The following is a 22,863-nucleotide window of genomic DNA, read 5'->3' on the forward strand; positions in this document are numbered from 1 at the left end:
ATGTATTTTTGAAAGAAAAGTTTTGAAAGTGTCGGAGGAGGTCTAGTTATATGTATGCAACTGAGCAACTCAGAGATACTTGACTCGATTGAGAAAACCATAGCCATAGATCATAAATATCTTATTTAAAAAATTATCAAAGTCCTCGTGTGAGATCGAAGGGACTTCAGCGCATTTTTGTGTGGGCGTGTGGCAGATCAGATTTGTGTCGGGGCTACCACATTCCTTTTGACGGTAGCCACTTCCGACGTCCCGTTCACCCACCCGCAATTCGCTTCTATTGGCGACACGAGAAAGAGAAACAGCGATTCGAGATTTACGAAACGTTATAAACCGCGTGAGTTCGCAACGGAAGGTAAAAGGCGCCCGAAGTTGACTACTTCTCGAAGACGCGCCAGCCAGCCAACCAGCCAGCCAGCCAAAGTGAGATTAAAAGCTACTTTTTACAAATAAATTTGCAAAAATGCGCTAAAAATAGTTAAGAACTAGTACATACAAAAGTTACAACAATTTTGTTGCTATTTATTGCACTATTGAGCATTGTAAAGAAAAGCAAGCATAGTATCCAACAATTTTCCGCCTTTCCGCAGTTTTTCTGGCAAATTCTTTCAATATATGCTCTACTTCAACACTTTTTGTAATTTCTGCATGCAAACATGCAGGAGAAGATGTGTTAGTAGCTTTTGAATGATTTATCTACTCATTCTTAGAGGGGGCGCGGCCCCCCTTATGTAAGAACTGAGGGGGCGAGTCGGACCCATACTTCCGACGTCGCTGATAATTATTATCATTGCTTCTTGTTTTTAGTAAAATTTGTTTTTACTAGAATAGATCGATTATATACAAAAATTCAACTGCATAGTTGCTTGAGGTTTAAAGAAATTTACTAACCCAACAAACCGGACATTCATATGTTCTTTGTAACAATAATTATAAAAGATACTTTTTTTGGGAGGTTTGGGCAGTTTTTGGGTTGGAACTTTTTGGCCCGTTAGTCTAAGTAGCCGAAAGACTATATCTACATTTATTATATTCTTAAGAACATGTGTATCAATTTTCAAAGCGATCGGGCGTTTCTACACAAAACACTTGAAAATAAATTGATAGTCCACGTACAGAGTGGCCCATTATTATTGTAGATGCCGAGCGCAAACTAAACCGCCTGCATAACGTTGTTTACACAACAATATCTACTCAAAGTATAACTTTAAGTACGATGTCTCGAGAACGGATCAGTTTAGAAGGAGGGTATAGTGACAACGAATAATTGGGACGTCTGAGCAAGAAATATTTATTTGTGATCAAAACGAAGAACGTAGTGTCCTATAGGAGACTACCCACTCATCACAAAAAAAATTAAACATCTGGACGAAACATCTATTGTTGCGAACATTCTAGAAATTTCCATATACATTGAGGTGCCATGAAGCATTTGTCATCGGAGATAAAGAAGGAAGGCGGACGTGACGTAATCCGAAACGTATGACGTGTTTGTTCGAGAAAAAGGGGGTTATACATCTAACATTGAATTCTGATTCAGTTTAGTTCCAACTTCGATGCACTTGAGTTATGTTATAAATTGTAAATGATAAATAATAATTACTGTTATAAATTTATTGTTAATTATTTAGTTGTAATAAATAAAACGACGTAATTAAATATAGGTTACACAAATGAGTGGAGAAGAAGTGACACCCAGCTCTCTATTCTGCATAATTTTGCGAAATACGGGTCCGGAGTACCCACCCGCTGAAAATCGGTGACTCAATTCCCGATCCCACTAGGTCATCTTTGGCGTTTTTTCGTCCATGCGGTCCACTCATAGTCTTTTTTATCTCTGGGGTAATAGTAGGCGGCTATGGAGCGTAGTGCTAGCCACACTTCTCCCTAGGATTCGTTCCAGATATGACCGAGGATAAATCAAGTGACCCTAGTGTGGTACCTATATATTGGAAGAAATATACGCCAAAATAATTCCTATATTTTGTGATACACCTACAAATTAAGTATAGTTTAAAAACTTGAACATGGACAATAAATTAATAGCACAATCGTCAATCGCGTGGTCACTTCTCCGTCGGTTCGTCTCTAAAGGTAAGTTCATAGCTCTCCGTTCATACGTTTCCGTTTGTCCGTTAGCCAATCAGAAGAAAGCAAATTTTTAAATCGTACGTCGTCCGTTTACGACGGAAAAGTTGGTTGAGTTGAATATTTACGTTTCCGTTGGTCCGTTTTTAACAAGAGTGAGGTTATGTTTGGTATGTTAACAGCGTTCGCCTATTCGTTCTTCACGGTAATAATCAGATAGCAATGTGTTCTTACTTTCGTACCATTTTCACATACTGAAAATCACGGAGGGTACAGTACAAAATAAAGTTTGCAAATGTACAATGTGGACGGATTGCTATGAACCTTAACAAAATGTACTATCCGTTTGACGGATCAACGCAACGGATGAACGGAGAGCTATGAACCCACCTTAACGCTGTACACGTTGACGTTGACGTCACTTCCTGTGGTTATGTATCCGACGGGCGACGACACTACACCTATAGTTCATAAAAGCCTATTATTATTATAAAAACGCGATCATCGATTATTCGTCAGGAATAGACCTAATGTGGCTCCGTAAAGCCCAATTCTAGTTTGAACCTTTACGAGCTCAACATTTGTCTAATGAACAAAAATAGCGCGAGAATCAAGGAGACCTTGGGTAAGAGATTTACCGGGACGGACACTAAGGGCAAAATACATGAGCGAACGAGACCAGAAAAGGGGGAAACAAGACACAAGTTTTGATTAAGAAGACTGAGAGGTTCCACCCTGTATATACAACTTACGACGATACATACATTTTTGAGAGTTGGCAACCATGCAATTTCTAGGTGAGGAAAAGCTGCCTGCGCCACCTAGATAGCACGAACGAGGGTTACGTTTGGCATCTTATCTTGAATGGCGATCGTGAACGCGTCGCTCCATAAATGTTTGTGGTTAATTTGGGTTATTTAATGCAGGTAGTAATTTTTGCATTTCTTTATATCGTATTTGTGTTTTGTATGCCGCATTTTATACTTTGTGTGTTTGAATCTTTGTTTTTGAAATTTACTTGGTTTAACCGCAATGCAGAATCGCATGTGTGATACCGTTATACTATTGTTTGTAATTGTTTACGTTTTTGGTGTAATGCTTGCTTAATTTATGTTTATTGATGTTGATTACTTGGTCTTGTCCCTGATGTTGCATTCATATAAGTTTTAATCATTTTATTTTAATATGTCGAAATTAAAGATTCGTTTGACGTATGTACTGACTTGCTGTTTGTAACTAACCATTTTCTCCGTGAATGAAGCAGTCACGGGGGTGGTAAAAACTGTAGTCAAAATTGAGCTACGACACCTAATTCCTTGATTGTCTGCGACATTCAAATGTAGGCTCGAAACACCGAACGAGGGGCGACGCTACCTATCTTGCGGGGGCGAGACTATGCTAATCAAAGCTCTTCATTTTAGAATCTATGTGCGATAAATGGGTGGCGATTCAATAATTTCCACATATCTTGTTTTAGTTAAATTTGCCTACAAGGCCATGTAATTTTCCAACTTGCTTTTAACAAAAGGACTTGATTGCACCAAAGATGAGTCACATCCTGTGTATTTCACCCTTTCTTAGAATCTTGGTACCTGCTTACCTGACCCATAATTCCCAAAACTTGTTTTTAACCTATTTGTTATCTCTTGAAGTCTACATGCTATTTTTTGTGATGTTATGATTGTATGTTACTCATTCAGATCATTACAAACAATTAATTTTACAACACAATTTGATATTAATTTGACGGCTGGTTTTATTTATTGGTAAGTTCTTTTTTTCCCAGTCTATTCTTATTTTTAATCGATGAACTACCATTTTCAAAGTTTATTTTTGCAATGTAATTTATGTCGACTTTAATTTCCGAGCTTTCACAATCTTAATAATTGCGATCATTATTAAACAAACTTCACAATTTGAGTGTTTTATTTTAACGTTCCTCCCTACTGTGCTTCAGATCAAAGCGTTGTCTACAACTAACGTAAGGGGGCCCCGGCTTAGATGTCTTATCACGTGCCACTTTTCAAATTTAAGCGGGATCTTGTTTAGTTTTGGAGGGAATAGTCATTCGAGTGGCCATTTTTAAACGTTGCCGGTTTGACTTTATTTCGTAGTGTGAAGTTAGTATAGAAGCTGGGATAGTTAAGTACACTACAAGACGAAGAAGAACATATGTTTGAAAGAAGAAAATTAACGACAAACATGCCGGAAAAAAACGCAACAAAACTTCTAAAATGGATCAGACTCGCCATCAGACAAAGAATTTGAAGGGTGTAACATCCAAAATGATAAATTTAAGGCAGCGTTGGAAAGAACTAACAACGCACTACAGACGCAGGAGTGGCAGAAAGGAAAACAAAAAGTTTTTCGGCCTTCGTGTGACGGTAGTGCTGTAAGTTAGTAGGGTGTGTAGGCCAAAGTAAGAGAACTTCGGTCAATAGCTTTTTTTATACAACCCATTAGGGTTTAAGAATTGATGGAAATGTAAAATAGGCCTGAAATATTTGGTCAACTAAATAAAAAAAAACTACGTAATGAACGAGTTATCTTTCTGTGGCTTACACACCCTATCAACTTACAGCTCTATCCCAACTGCTCGTCAAGTAACAGTTTAAGACTCGGACTCTCACCTCCCATATAGTATAGTGAGTTCGAATCCCACAACTTGCCAGTTTTTAGTGGTACTACAGAACCTGATTATCATGCTTCGGAGGGTATGTAAAGCTGCGGCGGTCCCGCCAGTCATACCTGCACGACTGTCGTCAAGTCACACAGGCGATCTGAAAGCCTCTCTACCGAGGGAGTGACATCCTACGATAACTATAACTAACCACAACATCCGGAAAAGAGTGCAATAAATTACATTAAATAAAAAGTGTATAGCAGAGCAACTGAAATTGAAGGTACAAATTCCACGAGATAAAAAGGACTTGTGGTAGTGGTAGATAAAATATCGGAGAAAAAGTTGTAATGGAAAATAAGTCATAGTGTACTATACCCTAGATTCTACACTTCTCACACTGTAGTAACACGGAAACAAAATCAACACGACATTACGCACACAACAGGTGACACCATGGAAACCTTCTTCGGGACAAAAACCCCAGCATAGCCCACACAAATAATGAAATAAATCAACTGAGGCAACAAAATGCAAGGCAAAATACACAAATAAAACATTTCAAATTGTACGATAAAAAATCAGGTAATCGAATCAAATGCAGTTAAACAAATTCATAAAATGAAACACAAGAGACGCCATAAATGCAAGCGGGAAAACATGATAATCATTAAACACATTGGTGATCAATTGAGATAAAACAATTCGTAAATTGGTAAACTGCATGTACTACAGAGAAAACTCCAGAATCGACTTCGAAAAGTAAATGTGTGAGTAAGTATTCATGATAAAGTCCATTATCGCTCAAGCAAAACATATTTTAAATAAGGGAATGTGTATTAGAGGACTCCCTTCTAGTTTATGCACACAAAAGCTGTAGTCCACAAAAGATGAGCAAACAACAGATACAGCGAAGAATCAGACTGCAGGAGGTACCTACACGTATACTTACTCCAAAGCATACAGAACAACAGCACACTGATAATAAACTTTGTAGTGAATACATAAATAAATACTTAATAAACAATTATAGTGCCACAAATATGAGCTTAATTAATTATGTTCACTTAATCCTCATTTAATTGAATATGTGAAGAAGAGACATTTAATAAATTGATATAATAGAAATCATGTCTTTAGAAAAGTTCTTCATGCCAAATAAAAGAAGTAAAAGGTAGTTCATCAGGAAGGAAAGTGCACATAAGGATTAATTTACTTTTAAGAAGAACCTGTTATTCTGTTATAAGGTCTGTGTTTGTGGATCGAGGATTGGTCGCAGAGTACGGACATTTTTATGGTCTCTGCTTTTTTCAAACGGCGGGAACTTAAAAAACGCCACGATTTCTAATTACCGAATCTATGAATAAAACACCTAACTTATCTAATTAAGGCCCACAATCCTAAAATCTTCCCCCCGACAATGAAATAAAGCTAACCAAAGTCCAAAACAATTTAATGAGCTTGGCAACCTCACAATTCACATCTAATTAAACCACGTGTTCACATTTTTTTATCAACAAGTGGTTCTAATGTGTTAACTTCTTTAATTCTTCCTAAATAATTGCGATACAGATACAAATCATGATCGGTGAACTCGAAGAGAAAATGCGCTCCTTTGCGGAGGAGTTGTACAAAATTGGGGCAGTTAAAATTGGCGAATTTATTACGAAAATGAACATTCCGACGCCCATATACATCGATTTGAGGCTTATCGTCAGTTTTCCCAAACTCATTGTAAGCGTAAAACTCCTGTAACAACAGCATTTTACCACTGATGTATGTGTAGGAATTGGTGTCGGACATAATGGTCGAGTATCTAAAGCGTATGCCGCAGTTTGATATCATATGCGGAGTGCCATACGCAGCTTTACCTCTGGCGAGTGCACTCTCTTCGAAGTTAAACATACCGATGGTGATGAGGCGCAAGGAAGCGAAAAGTTATGGTATGCGAAAGATGATAGAGGGTGTTTATAAGAAGGGCGATCGATGTTTAATAATCGAAGATGTTGTGACTTCCGGAAGCAGTATTTTAGAGACGTTTCGAGATTTAAAGGAAGTCGGCATTGAGTGTTCGCACACCCTTATACTTATGGACCGTCAGCAAGGTGGAACCAGTAATTTGATTAAAGAAGGGATTACAATGCACTCCCTATTGGATATGACCCACTTACTGAAGTATTTAAAAGAGGCTAATTACATAGACTCGCTTGTTGTGGATAAAGTAACGAACTACATGGCTACAACGCAGGTCGACCTGTCTTCTACTACCATTCCTTCTTTAAGTACTTTAACACACTCGCCAAGGGACTTAATTTTTAAGTTTATATCTTTTAGATCGCCTAAACCTACCATTTACAGAACGAATTCCATACGCCAAAAACTGTATTGCAAGAGAATTATTTCAAATTATGACCGAAAAGCAGACAAACCTATGCATAGCAGCCGATGTAACGAAGTCAGCAGACCTAATAAACCTGGCGAATCAAACTGGACCCCACATTTGCTTATTTAAAACCCACATTGACATCCTGGATGATTTCCACGTAGATGTAATTGGCACTCTACAAAAAATTGCGGAGAAACATAACTTTCTCCTATTCGAGGATAGAAAGTTTTCAGATATCGGAAAGACCGCCCAAATGCAGTACTGCAATGGAATGTACAAGATAAAATCGTGGGCCAAAGTGATCACGGCTCATTCTCTGGCAGGCGCGGGAATGTTGGATGCGCTCAAGCAGTCTGATAATGGCATATTTTTGCTGGCCGAAATAAGCACTTCTGGCAGTATTATAGATAAGAATTACGCGACGAAAACTACAAAGCTCGCCTCTCAGTATCCGGATTTGATTGCCGGGCTTGTTTGCCAAAGTCCCTTATTTCTGTCTGAACCTGGATTTATACAGTTGACTCCGGGGGTACAGCTGGATGTCGAGAGTGACGGCTTGGGTCAAAAGTATAATACTCCCAGCGCAGTTATTGAGAAGGGTGCAGATATAGCTGTAGTTGGTCGAGGTATTACACAGTCTTCGGAACCAGCTGTTGCAGCTGAAAAGTATAAAAGGTTGCTATGGGATGCTTATTTAAAGAGAGTTAAATAACATTCCAGTTTGTTATTGTGCAATTTAATTATGTATATGTCTGTAGCCAAATTAAAAATATTTACGTTTCAAGTTGTATGTAGTTCACAATTCACATGTAGGACAGTAATTATAAGTTGCGGATTGGTGGAACTATCCTAATCATAGAACTGTATGAAAGACAGCTTGTCTGCTTTAATAATTTGAAATTTTTTACAGGCTGTCACGGCCCCAAGTTGATTATTTTCTATATCTTTTTGCTTTTTGTTTATCTTTCCCATTTTTGATCTTCTTTTTTTATACCTAACACCACCTTTTTCCATCAGATTTTTGGTCTTTTTTTGAATCTATTGATTAAAATAGAATTGGTAACTAACTTTCCTGATTACAATCAAGACTAAGACCCAGACAGGTTTGTATATTTCCTTGTTTTAAATGCCACAATTATTTGTAAAACATTTAGTTTAAAGCAAAGACGATGAATAATCCCTGGTCAGTATTGCGATAATCTACCCCTATGGTTAGGCAACACACCTACATTTGAAACAAAAATACGACATGCTCTGTATATAACCAATCGTGGTAAGATTTCGACCGTTCTGCGCAGATGCCGAAGTTTAGGCGATTTTCATAACGAATCTAGTGGAAAGGTTAGCAGTGGTCACAGAGAACAATTATGTTCTGTGGCGGTGGTTAGCAAAAAAAATTGCGATGGGTGATAGAAGGAAAGTATTCAGAGGGCATCATGCGTTCCCGGGTTTTCTCATTGATTATTTTGTTTGATGCGTTTTAGGGGTGTATTTAGAGTTCTTTCTTTTACTATATAATTGTATTTCGTCACAATTTGTAGGGGTGGTAAAAACTGTAGTCAAAATTGAGTTACGACATCTAATTCCGTGATTGTCTTCGACATTCAACTGTAGGCTCGAAACCAGGGGCGGGTTACCTATCTTGAAGGAGCGGGATTACGCTAATCAAAGCTCTTCAGTTTAGAATCTATGTGCGATAAATGAGTGGTGGCGATTCAATAATTTCCACACATCTTGTTTTTAGTTAAATTTGCCTACAAGGTCATGTAACTTTCCATCTTGCTTTTAACAGGACTTTATTGCACCAAAGATGAGTCACATCCTGTGTATTTCACCCTTTCTTAGAATCTTGGTACCTGCTTACTTGACCCATAATTCCCAAAACTTGATTTTAACCTATATATGTTACCTCTTGAAGTTTACCTGCTACTTTTTGTGATGATATAATTTTATGTTACGCATTCACATCATTACAAACAATTAATTTTACAACACAATTTGATATTAATTTGGCAACTGGTTTTTTTTTTAAAATTGGTACCTAAGTTCTTTTTTCCCAGCCTATTTCTATTTTTATTTGGTGAACTACCATTTTCAAAGTTTATTTTTGCAATGTAATTTATTTCGATTTATATTTCCGAGCTCATTATTAAACAAACTTTTCACAATTTCAGTGTTTTATTTAACGTTTCTTCCCTACTGTGCTTCAGGTCATAGCGTTGTTTACAACTAACGTAAGGGGGCCCTGCCTTAGATGTTTGATCACGTGCCACTTTTCAAATTTAAGCGGGATCTTGTTTAGTTTTGGAGGGTGGCCATTTTTAAACGTTGCCGAGTTGATTTATTTCCGTGTTCTTGTAGTGTGAAGTTAGTGTAGAACCTGGAGGTTAAGTACAATACACAGTGGAAAAAGGAACAGCATATTCAGTCCGACTTGTGGCTGTACACCTACATGATTCTTTTTTCGAATCCTGTAGGCTGCAGAACTTGTGTGTGTCTAGCAATGCGAACAGGGGAGGGGAGGGCTCTAATGTGATGCTTCTGTGTATGAGTGGTTCGTACAATCTGAGATGTTTTATTTGTGTATTTATTCTTGGGCATTTTGTTGCTGCAGTTGATTTATTTCTTGTATTTGTGTTTGTTATGCCAGGTTTTTTTTACTTGCTGGTTCGTTTTTTTCCCTGGCTTTTCGGTTAATTTTCCTTTGATGGTTAAAATCATTATTTAGATTGATTAGCGACTTTAATACCTCTGAAACAAGAAGGCAAATGTGGAAAGTAAAAATGATAACGGCACCAAGATTTAATAGTGAATTCCGTTTTCTGGAGAAAGGCTTTAAAGATTTCTCGTTAAATTACGAATTTGCTGGTATAGAAGAAGTTTGATACGTGTACCGCCTCATAATGAACTAATATGCGAGAAAAAGCGCGTTAAGATAAGAAACAAGTGTTCCAGCAGATAAAAGTCGAAACGTTATACAGTGTTGCCGGCTCTAGAAACCGTCGCGATGGTGCATGAGAGGGGTAATCTCCGCTATACTTACAATAACCTAGTGAACGCTTGTTTTGCGGTGGGTCCGTTTCAAAACTTTCAATCAGCGAATAGACTAGAAAAGATTGGGTGGGAGATAGTGGAATTCTTAGCTGAACCTTCACAGCCACACCATGTTAGTTAAGGCCGTCAATTTTACATTGCCTAACATTAATTTGTGGTTGAACGGTGAAAGTGAAACGATGCCGAAATTTTAGATCGCGAAAAGTTTATATTAGGTTCAGCACTTACATTAATGAATAAGCTTTTGCATGCAAATAATGCAATGGCAAGATGTATGAAAACTGCTCTTTATTTCTTGTTCTCTCTTAATAATTAACACAAGACTACTTTCTTATCTTCATTCAGCTTCGCTCGCCCTGACGCTACCAGTTCCAATGCAAGAGGGTATGCTTTATGTTCGACTGTGTGTATTCTTTCCAGCAGACTTTCTTCAGTATCATCCGGCTTGATAGGTACAGTTTCTTGAACAATTATTGCTCCAGCGTCGACGTCCTCCTAAAGTCAAGAGCATAAAGTTACTGTGAGCACGAAGTCAGTGTTTCATGAACAAAAAATACTTACCTCGACAAAGTGGACGGAACATCCGGTAACGCGTACGCCCGAATTTAAAGCCTGTTGCCAGGCATTGGCACCTTTAAATAACGGTAGAAGTGAGGGATGGATGTTAATCATTCGTCCCGTCCATTTCTGCGTGAATTCTCCGCTCAAAATTCGCATGAAACCCGCCAAGCAGATGATGTCAACGTTGGCTTGCACCAATTTTTCGTGTAAAATCGTATCATACGCCTCCCTCGAGTTGTAATCTTTGTGACTAATAACCTAAAACAACAATTAGACTTGTTGACATTACTCGTCGAATGTTGATTCTTACAAGTGCAGGTATTCCAGCTTTTTTAGCCCTTTCTAATCCATACGCGGTAGGCTTATTCGAGATCACCAACACAATTTCGGCGGCGCTATGCTTGGTTGGATCTCTGGTCGAATCGATAAGAGCTTGCAAGTTTGTGCCACTGCCAGATATAAGAACACCCACTCTTTTTTTTCGTACGCATAACTTAGAAGTAGCATCGGCAACAAACGGCCGCATGATTAAATCCATCGATTTCATAAAGTTATCGACTGTAACCGACTTCGCATCTGCACTCTTCATTTTTATCGCGCCGATCTTTACCGCGCCCAGCGAAACCAAGCCATTCAATACGCACGGCTCGTCTTCCGGTTTAATAACTACTACTCCTCCGATTCCACAATTAAACGTGCGCAACATTTCAAATTCGTTAATTCCACCTTAAACCGTAGACTTGCACGTTTTGTATATCGCGAGGAGAACGATACTGACCTGTTACCGCTAACCACCCGAATACTTTTGGAATCGTCCATGATGTTGCATCAAGATGCGCCGATAATGTCGGAGGTAATATGCGAGGGATATTTTCTAACAACCCTCCACCTGTAATGTGGGCGAATGCTTTTATTTTCTTCTGTTTAACCAGACCAATAAGGTTTTGTACGTAAATCTTTGTTGGCGTTAGTAATTCTTCGCCTGAAACGAGTTTCGTTATCATGTGCTTTGCAGACTTCTCTATGTACACCATTTAATAAGTATTGTTGTCATTTCTCTTGACATGAGAAAGACTGGTCACGCCGCAGATGGTTAGACATCTTTGATCAATTAATGTAAACCAGATACATATGCCAAATGATTGTGTTGTTTGGTTTGATAAAAAAGATTGTATAAAATTTGCAAGTGTTTCCTTTGTATTATGTAATGTTTATTTATTATGTTTGACGAGATCGGATCGGACGGTAAAGATATAGCGATTTCGAATTTGACACCTACCGCCATAAACCGCTATTTGAAAGTTGAAACCTACCGCACACTTAATCCGCGATATCTCGAGAAGGGAGCGTCGTACCGTCGTACATAGGGGTTCATGGCTATCTTCGAAAAGGAGATTTGTATGTTCAGAGTTAAAATTTACGCACTGTATGATTACTAATCATTTCTTGTCTAACTCGCGAACAAAAAGAAACAGCGATGTCATAACTTCTTGCCAAACGCGAGGGGCAACAATACTTGTTAAATTCTACATATTTGGCCTGATAATAATAAATAAATCGACTGTATTAAGAAAATAACTTTACCAAGCGTTTTTCCTGTTTCACTAAATGGTGCCTGCTGATTATATGATAGGCCTGATAGCTGTACAACTTTTCTTACTAAGCTAAATCCGTTACTATGCACACCGCTAGACGGCAATCCTATGACAACGTCACCCGCTGCAATTTCATTTGTTCGAGGCAACAAACAATCTCGTTCCACCGCCCCGACCGAAAAACCGGCCAGATCGTATTCGCCACACTTATACATGTCAGGCATTTCCGCGGTTTCTCCACCTGTAAGTGCAACTTAGAGGGTGTTCGAAACTGTTTGTCGATGCAGTTACCGATTAATGTGCAGTCGGCAAGTTTGCAACCTTCACCAACACCTGCCACCACCTTCTTGCTTACTTCAAGATCCAGTTTTCCGCAGGCGAAATAGTCGAGGAAGAATAAAGGCTGGGCGCCGTGGGCGAGCACGTCGTTCACGCACATTGCGACTAAATCGATTCCGATAGTGGCGTGATTTCCAACTTCTTGAGCAATCTAAAAGGTAAACGTGAGAACAATATAGTTTCAGACGGAAACGCACCTTTAGTTTGGTACCGACACCGTCCGCGCCAGACACCAAAAGTGGATCATTAAACCCTGCCGCTTTGGGGTCGAAAAGTCCGCCAAAACCGCCAATTCCGCCAACAACACCTCGCTGCTGCGTCGATTTGGCCAAAGGTTTGATAAAATCGACCAAACGGTCACCGGCAACGATATCGACGCCACTTTGCTGGTAAGTTAAATTACCTCTGTTTAAAATGGATCTAAAATTAAAGCGTCAGGTAGGTACTACTTAAAAAATTAAAAAAGCGTAGTACAGGCATATTCCCTTCCGTGCTATATCGTGCCTGTACTGTTGACCATCAAAATTGATAAGTGCGCATGAACTGGTTGCACGTGCCGCGGCTGTTAGCAAATCAGATGCTAGTGACACTGATATTAGAACCCGTCCCCCATTTGTGACTAAATTGTCATCTTTTATCGCTGTTCCACAATGGAACACTACCTGATCCGGCAAACTGCTTACGTTTTCTAAACCTGCAACATACTTCAATTAATTTGGATTACTTCTGTATACAGTGTGTCCCAAATCGGGTGGGATTGCATGGGTAACTTTGTTATTATTAATGATAGAGAATTGGTTAAATGGGCAATGTTTTGCAGTTTTGGATGCGTATTTAAAATTTCCTTATGGAAATTCAAAATGTCGCATAGGTTCGACGTAAATTCAAAAAAACTAAAATTGGTCATTTCCTTGAATGTCTTATATCATCGAAAGTATAAGAGATGTAAAAAAAAGTTTTATATAAAAGTGACTGTCTTTGATACGCTTAATTTAGAATTGATGTCAAAAAAAATTCAAGGTGGCCACTTTTGAGGAACATTTACCAACTTCCTAAAGTTAAATGGGCGCCATATTGGATTTTTAGATTACTTGATAGATTTTTAAATTCTCTTTTCAACAAGCTATTATAACATAAGATTGAAAATAAGATACCAGTTATATTAACGGTTTTTGTATTTTAATCAAGTAGTCTGTGACGAATAAAAAAAAACAAAACAAAATCTATTCGAGGCAACAAAACAATGAAAATAATTACACCAGATGTTTAAAATACTGGCCATTATTAGTGAAACACACTTCAAGACAGTTTAGTTTAGGCAACGTGTTGCCATTGATAATTATTATTATTATTGTAGTGGTAGCTACTTCCACTTTACTTTTATTTTTTAATTAAGTAGGTACTTACTTTTATATATTTAATGTACTGTACATAATTCGTGAATTGTGACCTGAGCAGCCAGTTTGTTGGTAGCTAGCATAAACTAACCCTTCCTTCGAAACATACGTTGTCGAGAAAAATCCTTTAAGGAAGTTTATTGGAGAATTTGTAAATAATGGTGAGCAGTTAAAGATCCATCGAAGATTACCGGTCCAATTACATGACTTCCCATTATGCCATAAAATACATTAATTAAAAAAAATATTACTTGATTTCGGCGTGAAACTACAACATGTAGGTTTTCCTGTGACGAGTAGTGTTCATAATGTCGATTTGAACACTTCGCAGTTAGAAAAATAAGATTCATCTGTCCATATACTCGGACTGGTAAAACTGTTAGTTTCGATATTCTTGCGGATAAACCACCTACAAAATGTGACCTGGGACAATGCATCAATGGTAATACATTGTGTAAAATAAAGCGAAGTGTCTTGAAATGTCTTTAACTGGATAATGGCATGACTTTTTTCGAGGGGATAGTTTGTAGTTATACCACCATTTGTAGGTATGTAAGTATGGATAATAAGTCAATAAGTGATGTTATAAAAATCAAATTTTTCTAGACCTAATGCTTATATAAAATTTTGGAGGGAGTTGTAATGCCCAAACCCCCCCTCTCATGAGTGCGTCCCTGATTTTTTTAAACATCTGATGTAATTATTTTCATTGTTTTGTTGCCTCGAAAAGATTTTGTTTTGTTTTTTTTAATTCATCATAGCCTACTTAATTAAAATATAAAAACCGTTGATATAACAGGTATCTTATTTTCAATCTTATGTTATGATGGCTCGTTGAAAAGAGAATTAAAAAATCTATCAAGTAATCTAAAAATCCCATATGGCGCCTATTTAACTTTAGGAAGTTGTTAAATGTTCCTCAAAAGTAGCCATCTTGAATTTTTTTTTGACATCAATTTTAAATTAAACGTATCAAAGACAGTAACTTTTATATAAAACTTTTTTTTATATCTCTTATACTTTCGTTGACATAAGACATTCAAGGAAATGACCAATTTTAGTTTTTTTGAATTTACGTCGAACCTATGCCGGGCTATGCGACATTTTGAATTTCCAAAAGGAAATTTTAAATAAGCATCTAAAACTGCAAAACATTGCCCATTTAACCAATTCTCTATCCTTAATAATAACAAAGTTACCCATGCAATCCCACCCGATCTGGGACACACTGTATATGCAAATAAACAAATTTTTCTGATAAACCACATCTGGGTACGTAAACTAAGTATGGCTATTTGTTTTGAAACTACTCGATACGAAAGTCGTTTGTACCTTTAATAAACCGCACATGCGCTGTTCGAAAACTGTTGGGTTACAAATTAGTCCAATGGTCAAAAAGGGGTTTTAGAGTATTTAAATCACAATGACCTTTTTATATTTTTCTCTTCTCAATAATTATAAATTAAATCTCTTCAAAAATTCCTCTCTAAGACTGAATCAAAGGCGCAGTTGAACGCCTGACCATAGTATATGTAGTTGCGGTTAGGTGGACGTTATTTAGCTGAAATAATACCGAAGATAATAACGGTCCATCCTGTATGTGCGAAAGTTTTAATTTAACTTAAATATGGAAGATTTCGTTAGGAATAAGCACAGAATTGGTTTATTTCATCGGAATTTGTTATTTTAGTGCCTATTTCTCCATTTTAGAATGTTTTTAATTGCATAATTTCTTGTTTAAATTTTATTATTTGTGTCAATTTTTTTATTTAAATTGTACGATGTGAAAATTACGTTGTTTAAAATTAAAGAACATCTGGCCGACTACATTTAAGTGTGTGTGATAAGGACGTTGCTGTCACGAAAGTTAATTGATTTTTTTCAAGAGGCACGATTTCTTTTACGCGTAATTTTGTTATGGAAGTTTAATGCGTTTTGTCCGTTACCGGAAGAACGCCATCTTGATTTTGGAAAAGCAATTTTAGTGCTTAATGAAACCGTTTTTGAACGTTATTTTTTATTATACCTGAATCACAATCTCCGTTTTAAACACTCAAATGCGTGCGAAAAAGGGCCTTTAAAACACACGTGCTTTAAAGTTGCTAAGTAACGATACTTCAAGTATGACTTTTGAAACTGTCATCTGGATGAAATAAAAAATCCTCTTAGGTCGCTTTCTGTAAATGCAGAACATTTCTTTGGCTTTTGTACCTATCCTTTGGTTGAAGCTTTCACAAACGCGCGTAATTTAGGGTATGCTTCCAAATCTGTTCCACTTTTTAATCGCAGCATTGCTTTAGTTTTGAATGAATGCACCAAAATATAGAAGATTTAAATACCTTTGACATTTCCTTCATATATGCCAGCATTAGGGATGCATTTAAGACTCTATTCGTAAGTAACTTCCTATTCGTCCATGGAAACAACTTTTCATATTCGCTTTACTGGATTTGGATTTTACACCTACCAAAGTTTGTTTAGATTTTACAACAAGCGATTTAATGGACGGTGTATTATCTTTTTCAACGGAAATCGTTTTATTTACAAAGTTATGATGATTATAAGCAAACGTCAAGTGACATTTCCATGGCAATCGTGAAATTTCGAACACCCAGATTCATGTATTCGAGTATAACGTCAATATGATCATTGATTATACTGCAGGTATAAAAAAAATAATAAGCGTGTATAATCTTTAGCACTTGCAACGTTAAAGGCATGCCCTTAAACTCGTTGCGCGTGCTTTAAAGACTTGATTATACACTTGTATCTTAATATACTATTATTATTCAACAAAAGTTTAAAGTGTTTTCCGTCCGAATTGCCACAAGAAAGAAATTTTGTTCTTTAAGTCAACAAACCAGTTCGAGTGATTTAGTTCAGTGTAATAGTAAAGAAATGAAGTTTTTGGTGCTGTCAACGAGTGTTTTTGTGCTACATGCGCCTGAATATCGCACGACCGTTGTTTGAGCAGATTACATGGATTTTTAAGAGAAAATAATTGTCACTTTCTTTGTTTATTTGTGTCTACCACTTGCGTGTGGGGTAAATATAACGGGCTTGTGACCCTCTTTATTTCAGGTTTTTCTTGATTATTTATTGCGGATCTGTTACGAAATAATTTTTTTTAATCATTGTCAATTAATTAATTGTGTCTTTATTTGAATCCATTGTACGATACAGATAGAGTTCTCATGTTCAGGTTATCACAGGTGTTAAACAAAATTTGTGTAATTGGAATTTAGGTTGGGATTTTGTTTTGTAGTGGATGTCGGGAGTAAACGAGGAGAGATAATAAAAATTGTAAGTTTCAATTTTTGATTTGAGTTAGCCGGTCAGGTGTTTTGTTGGTGGTATACACCATTGCACACAGCAATACAATGTATTCGGACCCTACCCACTTGGTTTGAATAATCAGGCTCGAAATCTCATCGAATTAAGTAAGTGTAATTAACAGTGGTTAATTAAATGACTTGCAGTAAATCACATCCGAACCAGTCGTGAGTGATTTCATTAGAAGCGCGATTAATTGAGCTAAGTTTTAAGATCAATTACATATCGCAGGTCGCATAAAGAACTACAGAAGTTTTAATTGTTGGATCTAAACAATCGAATACGCTGTGTCTGCTGGAAGAACCGCCGATTCCTCCATGAAAGACCCGAATTTTCAAAAAAATAAAGCCGTTGTTTAAACGGGATCAAATGCTACTCGTGTTTAACCGAATTAACCGTAGATCACTTTTTGGCAATGTACACTGTACGTTTTCGATTTTATCACCGTTCCGTTAACTTATATAATTTGGGGGGGGGGGGGGATTATTTTACTTTTCCTGATTTTTACTCCCTGCGGCTACCGATTGTGCCACACCTCCGAAACCGCCGACCTTGACCAAAAGCAAGGCTTTAATCTTCTGATGGCGCTCGAGTCCGCCAGTTCGTTCCGTTAAATTTTAATTTTGAATTTCATGACATTTATACGCGGACTTCCTACCTAATTTCGTTGGAATTTTGGCTTTTTGAGATTCCTGGGCAATTCTGGGCTTCTGCAAAAGTTCTTGGTGGATTTAAAAGATTTTTAGAGATTGTCAAAGATTCAAAAACTATTTAGCCAACTTAATCTAGGAATACATAATAAAAGGGGCAACACTACCACATAAACAATCCGGAAAAGTAGAATTACAAACAAAATTTATTTTTACGATTTCACGAAGTATAATATTTATAAATCACACACTCGGCTTGCCCAGATCACACAAGACTAAATTTTTTGGGTTCGTAAACACATATGACAAAATAACACCTTAAAAGACAAACGAATATTTAAAAAAATGTCACTTACATGAATACAAACAACATTAATTTGATGAATAAAATGACGAATTGCTGGTGGTTGTTCAGACGGTACAAAACTTCTAACTTTAATAACATGAGAACCTTACCACAAGACCTGGTGGTGCCCTGACAGCTTACTTTTGCATCTTGACAAACGCAAAAACCGCTTTAAAGTTCTCACACAACTTTATTTAACTTGCTTCTGCATAAAATTATTATAATGACAAACTACGTCTTCAACTAATCAAATCGGGTACACTTCACGGATAAAAAATAGCGTAAAAAAGTTCACGGTTTCTAACCGTCGCGAACCAGCCCGCCTCGTTTTTGGATTCCAATATTTAAAAGAACACCACTTCCACAATAAAATAATCTCCTTCCTCGGAACTTTCAAATAAGCCCGCCAATCACACGCCAGCTTCGCAGGAACGCGTCCCCGCTTACGCTTGTTTTAATTAACTTTTGCCCGATATCAAAGGTTCTTATCGCAAACACTTAAATAAACCTTTTATAAAGTACACCAAATTTGACCAGATGTTTCTTACTAAATGCGGCTTATCTAAATCGAATAAATTACACAATTACAAACAATTCTAAAATGGGAAAACAACTACGGGAGTACAAATTCAAATGAAATAAATCAATTCTGTGCTTATTCGTAAATAGCCCCCTCCCCCACATTTACCTTACTAAATTAAAATATTTGTCATATACAGGATGTCCCGTCATTATTTTTGGTGTTACGAAATAACGTCCACATGACGTTTGATTGCACAACAATATTTACCTAAAAATACCAATTTGTTGTTCTTCCACTTAACCAAATGTGTTTGAAAGTGATGCAATATTCAAGCCAATTACGGAGATGGCAATATTTTGCACAAGAAAAAGTTCAGTTTTGCTTTAAATTGTAGGTACAAGAATTAGAACTGTTTCCTATAACATGAAAGTTCCCATAACCCTTATTTAAAAAAAAGAACGTACGGTGATAAGAAACAGGACGTAATGGCGCGCATTAACAATTACGTGACGTACTTACCTCTAATAACTTGCCCTTTACTTGAACTCTCCGGATAACCCTTCGACGCCATTACAACTCCAACCGCAAATACACTTTCTCTCCATTCCAGTTTAATACTGTCTAATTTTCCCGTACAACATGACATCATAATTGAATACAGATCAGTTTGCAGAAGTGGTAAAATAACTTCTGTTTCAGGATCGCCGAATCTGCAGTTAAATTCCAACACTTTGGGACCATGTTCGGTTAACATCAAACCGGCATACAGAACGCCTGTTATAAAACGCGTTCAATTGCACCAATCAGCTTCTTTTACATACTTACCAACAAATCTCATATTTTCTTTTAAGAAGCCGTCTATGGTTGCTTGCAGAACATGTTTGTTAACATACGCAAGTTGGTCGTCGTTCAAAAAGGGACAAGGGCAGTAGGCACCCATTCCACCTGTATTACCACCTTTATCCCCATCAAATATGCGCTTATGATCTTGGGAAGGCAACATCGCACTCACTGTCGTGCCATCACAAAACGCTAAAACCTAAGCAAACTAATCGCGGTGAGTCAACAAAAGCCGCAACCTACCGAAATCTCTTCACCGACCAACAACTCCTCAATCACCACGCTTTCTCCAGCCGCCCCGAATTTCTTATCGGTCAAAATCATATCAACCGCCTCGCACGCTTCCTTTTTACTAGACGCGACGATAACTCCCTTACCGGCTGCCAATCCGCTGGCTTTTACGACCAACGCGGGAAAATCCGCACTGAAACGATCGCGTCATTATCGCGCAACTCGGTAACCACAATACAAACTTATTAACGAAAGACTTGGCTTCGGCGGCGTCGGCGAATGACTTCCATCGTGCCGTCGGTATTCCGTGACGGTCCATAAAGTCTTTCGCCCACGCCTTGTCGGATTCGATCTGAGCCGCGTTTTTGTGAGGACCGAATGTTGGAATTCCACGTGAAGTGAGTACGTCGGCTATGCCCTTGGCTAGGGGATCTTCGGGCCCAACGACCACTAGGTTCACACCGGTGGTCTGACACCATTGGGCAATTTCCTAAAATGTTAAAAATTCATATCCTCACTGTAGCTAAGTGATTACTTCAACAATTCGCAACAGTCAGTTCCTCAAAACGTTATAAACGGGGGAATCTTTTTGTAAACCCCAGTACCACTTACGAGTGCAAGGATGTCGGAGGAAAACGAGCATCGAAACGAGCCTATAACTAGAGTCGTAGAGAAGGATGCCGCAACGTTGCGACAAGGAGAGAAGACTATAGGTACCTGGAACAAGCCACGACACAAATCGAGGCCGGTACATCAGCTGCTGTAATAATTTCCACTATAGGTAGCACCTCGGGTAGCACCAGAGCTCAGGTACGCGTACTTTGGGGTCAGTCGAATTTTTGGAGACAAATTTACTCGGAGGGAGTTTTTTTTATCAAAGTTCATGCAAGCGAATTTTCCGCAAGGAATTGTCTTGGGTCATGGGCGTCACTTTTCGGAATGTGACTACTTTTTAGGGTCGAATTTTCCTTCAGAGAATTTTTTCAAGAGACGAATTCACCTGGAGCGAATTTTTTAAATCAGTAAATGCCCTTTCGACAAGTTCATTCAAGCGAATTTTCCGCAATGAATTGTCTTGGGTCATGGGTGTTCCTTTTCTGAAAGTGATTACTTTTCAAGGTCAAATTTCCTTCAGAGAATTTTTTTAAGAAATGAATTCACCTGGAGCGAATTTTTTTAAATCAGGAAATGCCCTTTCGACACGTTCATTCAAGCGAATTTTCCGCAATGAATTGTCTTGGGTCGTGGGTGTTCCTTTTCTGAAAGTGATTACTTTTCAAAGTCAAATTTCCCTTCAAAGAATTTTTTTAAGAGACGAATTCACCTGGAGCGAATTTTTTTAAATCAGAAAATGCCCTTTCGACAAGTTCATTCAAGCGAATTTTCCGCAATGAATTGTCTTGGGTCGTGGGTGTTCCTTTTCTGAAAGTGATTACTTTTCAAAGTCAAATTTCCCTTCAAAGAATTTTTTTAAGAGACGAATTCACCTGGAGCGAATTTTTTTAAATCAGAAAATGCCCTTTCGACACGTTCATTCAAGCGAATTTTCCGCAATGAATTGTCTTGGGTCGTGGGTGTTCCTTCTTTTCTGAAAGTGACTACTTTTCAAGGTCAAATTTCCCTTCACAGAATTTTTTTAAGAGACGAATTCACCTGGAGCGAATTTTTTAAATCAGAAAATGCCCTTTCGACAAGTTCATTCAAGCGAATTTTCCGCAATGAATTGTCTTGGGTCGTGGGTGTTACTTTTCTGAAAGTGACTACTTTTTCGGGTCGAATTTTCCTTCAGAGAATTTTTTTAAGAGACGAATTCACCTGGAGCGAATTTTTTTAAATCAGGAAATGCCCTTTCGACACGTTCATTCAAGCGAAGTTTCCGCTCTGAATTGTGTTGTGTTGGGCGTCACCTTTCTGCTATGACTACGTCAGGATTGAACGAAACGGAATCACTGTCGTGAAGTTGGCAATAGCATTTCCATTCATAAAAATTAAAATTGTGATCAAATTCTGATTATGAAGTTAGCAATAGAATTCCATTAATAGATTTTTCCGAGGATTTTTCTATGCACTTGTTAAATACACATTCTGACCTCTATAAGGAGCTGTTGATGTCGAATTTAAAATGTAATCTTTACAATAATTAGCAGAGGGTTGCTTATGTTTTAAAATCGATATCGATAGCTCGTTTTTTGTAAAATTAGAATTTCCAAGCCGTTTATCCAAAAAAGTTGTTTCTCATATATCCAAAAAGCGCAGGGCACAATCTTATTTCTAACTATACAAGAAGAATTGGAGGTGCTATTGCTAACTTCACAACACTAACGCTACTACGCTACCCTATTGGATACCATTGAATAAAAACACTATATAGTGTTTTTATTCAATGTGGATACGAAGTGGAAACTAATTAACCCACGTCATTCAAAGCGTTTAACTCCAATTAAAAAAATTTGCAAGTGTTTTTAATCGAAACACACTGTATAGTATTTGGCGACCGGTTGACAAGCACTGATATAGAAGAACCGTTACAAAACAAAAAAGTTAACCTAAAAAGTAAAAAAAATGACTATAGTACTTACTTCGTGTTGATTAACATTAAGATCAATGCAGGCGGTCTTTTTGCACTGTTGAATGGCGTAACTACCGGGTGCAACAAATATTTCTTGCACATCGGCACTTTGAGAAAGTTTCCAAACTATCGCATGTTCGCGTCCGCCGCTTCCGATCACCAAAACTTTTCCACTCATTTTTTAATGATTCTAAGTAAAAGAGAACCGCTACGTGTCAGTCAATAAATAGAAGAATGAACGATTGTAATATCACTTTATTTGTTAAACTGTTGCTTAATTCGAACGGACCTTAAGTTACGGGGTCATGTTTTGAGATAATTAAAACGCTCG

The 22,863-nt window shown here is 37.6% G+C and overlaps 2 protein-coding genes across 2 annotated transcripts; one reads left to right on the forward strand and one right to left on the reverse strand.

The window, feature by feature from the left end:
• The first annotated feature begins 6,178 nt into the window (after positions 1-6,178).
• Positions 6,179-7,878, forward strand: LOC116179026 (uridine 5'-monophosphate synthase). The gene is made up of 3 exons (XM_031498722.1): positions 6,179-6,442; positions 6,495-6,990; positions 7,043-7,878. Exons 1-3 carry the CDS (start codon positions 6,290-6,292, stop codon positions 7,804-7,806), a joined length of 1,413 nt encoding a protein of 470 aa, XP_031354582.1. The 5' UTR covers positions 6,179-6,289; the 3' UTR covers positions 7,807-7,878.
• Positions 7,879-10,419: 2,541 nt separating this feature from the next.
• LOC116179354 (trifunctional purine biosynthetic protein adenosine-3) lies at positions 10,420-22,843 on the reverse strand. Its single transcript, XM_031499137.1, has 13 exons — positions 22,543-22,843; positions 20,206-20,453; positions 19,976-20,156; positions 19,718-19,931; positions 19,412-19,666; positions 13,118-13,337; positions 12,841-13,063; positions 12,596-12,794; positions 12,294-12,545; positions 11,488-11,691; positions 11,020-11,435; positions 10,710-10,967; positions 10,420-10,643 (listed from the first exon to the last, which is right to left on the reverse strand). The coding sequence occupies exons 1-13, from the start codon at positions 22,708-22,710 to the stop codon at positions 10,461-10,463; spliced, it is 3,021 nt and encodes a 1,006-aa protein (XP_031354997.1). The 5' UTR covers positions 22,711-22,843; the 3' UTR covers positions 10,420-10,460.
• Between the last annotated feature and the right edge of the window lie 20 nt (positions 22,844-22,863).

The sequence above is a fragment of the Photinus pyralis genome, unplaced genomic scaffold (genome assembly GCF_008802855.1).
Source record: "Photinus pyralis isolate 1611_PpyrPB1 unplaced genomic scaffold, Ppyr1.3 Ppyr1.4_LG8, whole genome shotgun sequence".
Taxonomy (NCBI): Eukaryota; Metazoa; Arthropoda; class Insecta; order Coleoptera; family Lampyridae; genus Photinus; species Photinus pyralis.

Excerpts from the sequence above, each read along its gene's own strand:
- LOC116179026 (XM_031498722.1), top strand. The coding sequence starts at position 6,290 with ATGATCGGTGAACTCGAAGAGAAAATGCGCTCCTTTGCGGAGGAGTTG. Across the intron at positions 6,443-6,494 it reads TCAGTTTTCCCAAACTCATT|GAATTGGTGTCGGACATAAT; the intron begins GTAAGCGTAAAA and ends ATGTATGTGTAG. Across the intron at positions 6,991-7,042 it reads TACTACCATTCCTTCTTTAA|ATCGCCTAAACCTACCATTT; the intron begins GTACTTTAACAC and ends TATATCTTTTAG.
- LOC116179354 (XM_031499137.1), bottom strand. The coding sequence starts at position 22,710 with ATGAGTGGAAAAGTTTTGGTGATCGGAAGCGGCGGACGCGAACATGCG. Across the intron at positions 13,338-19,411 it reads TAAAGGGCAAGTTATTAGAG|GTTTAGAAAACGTAAGCAGT; the intron begins GTAAGTACGTCA and ends AGTATGTTGCAG. Across the intron at positions 10,644-10,709 it reads GTTCCGTCCACTTTGTCGAG|GAGGACGTCGACGCTGGAGC; the intron begins GTAAGTATTTTT and ends TCTTGACTTTAG.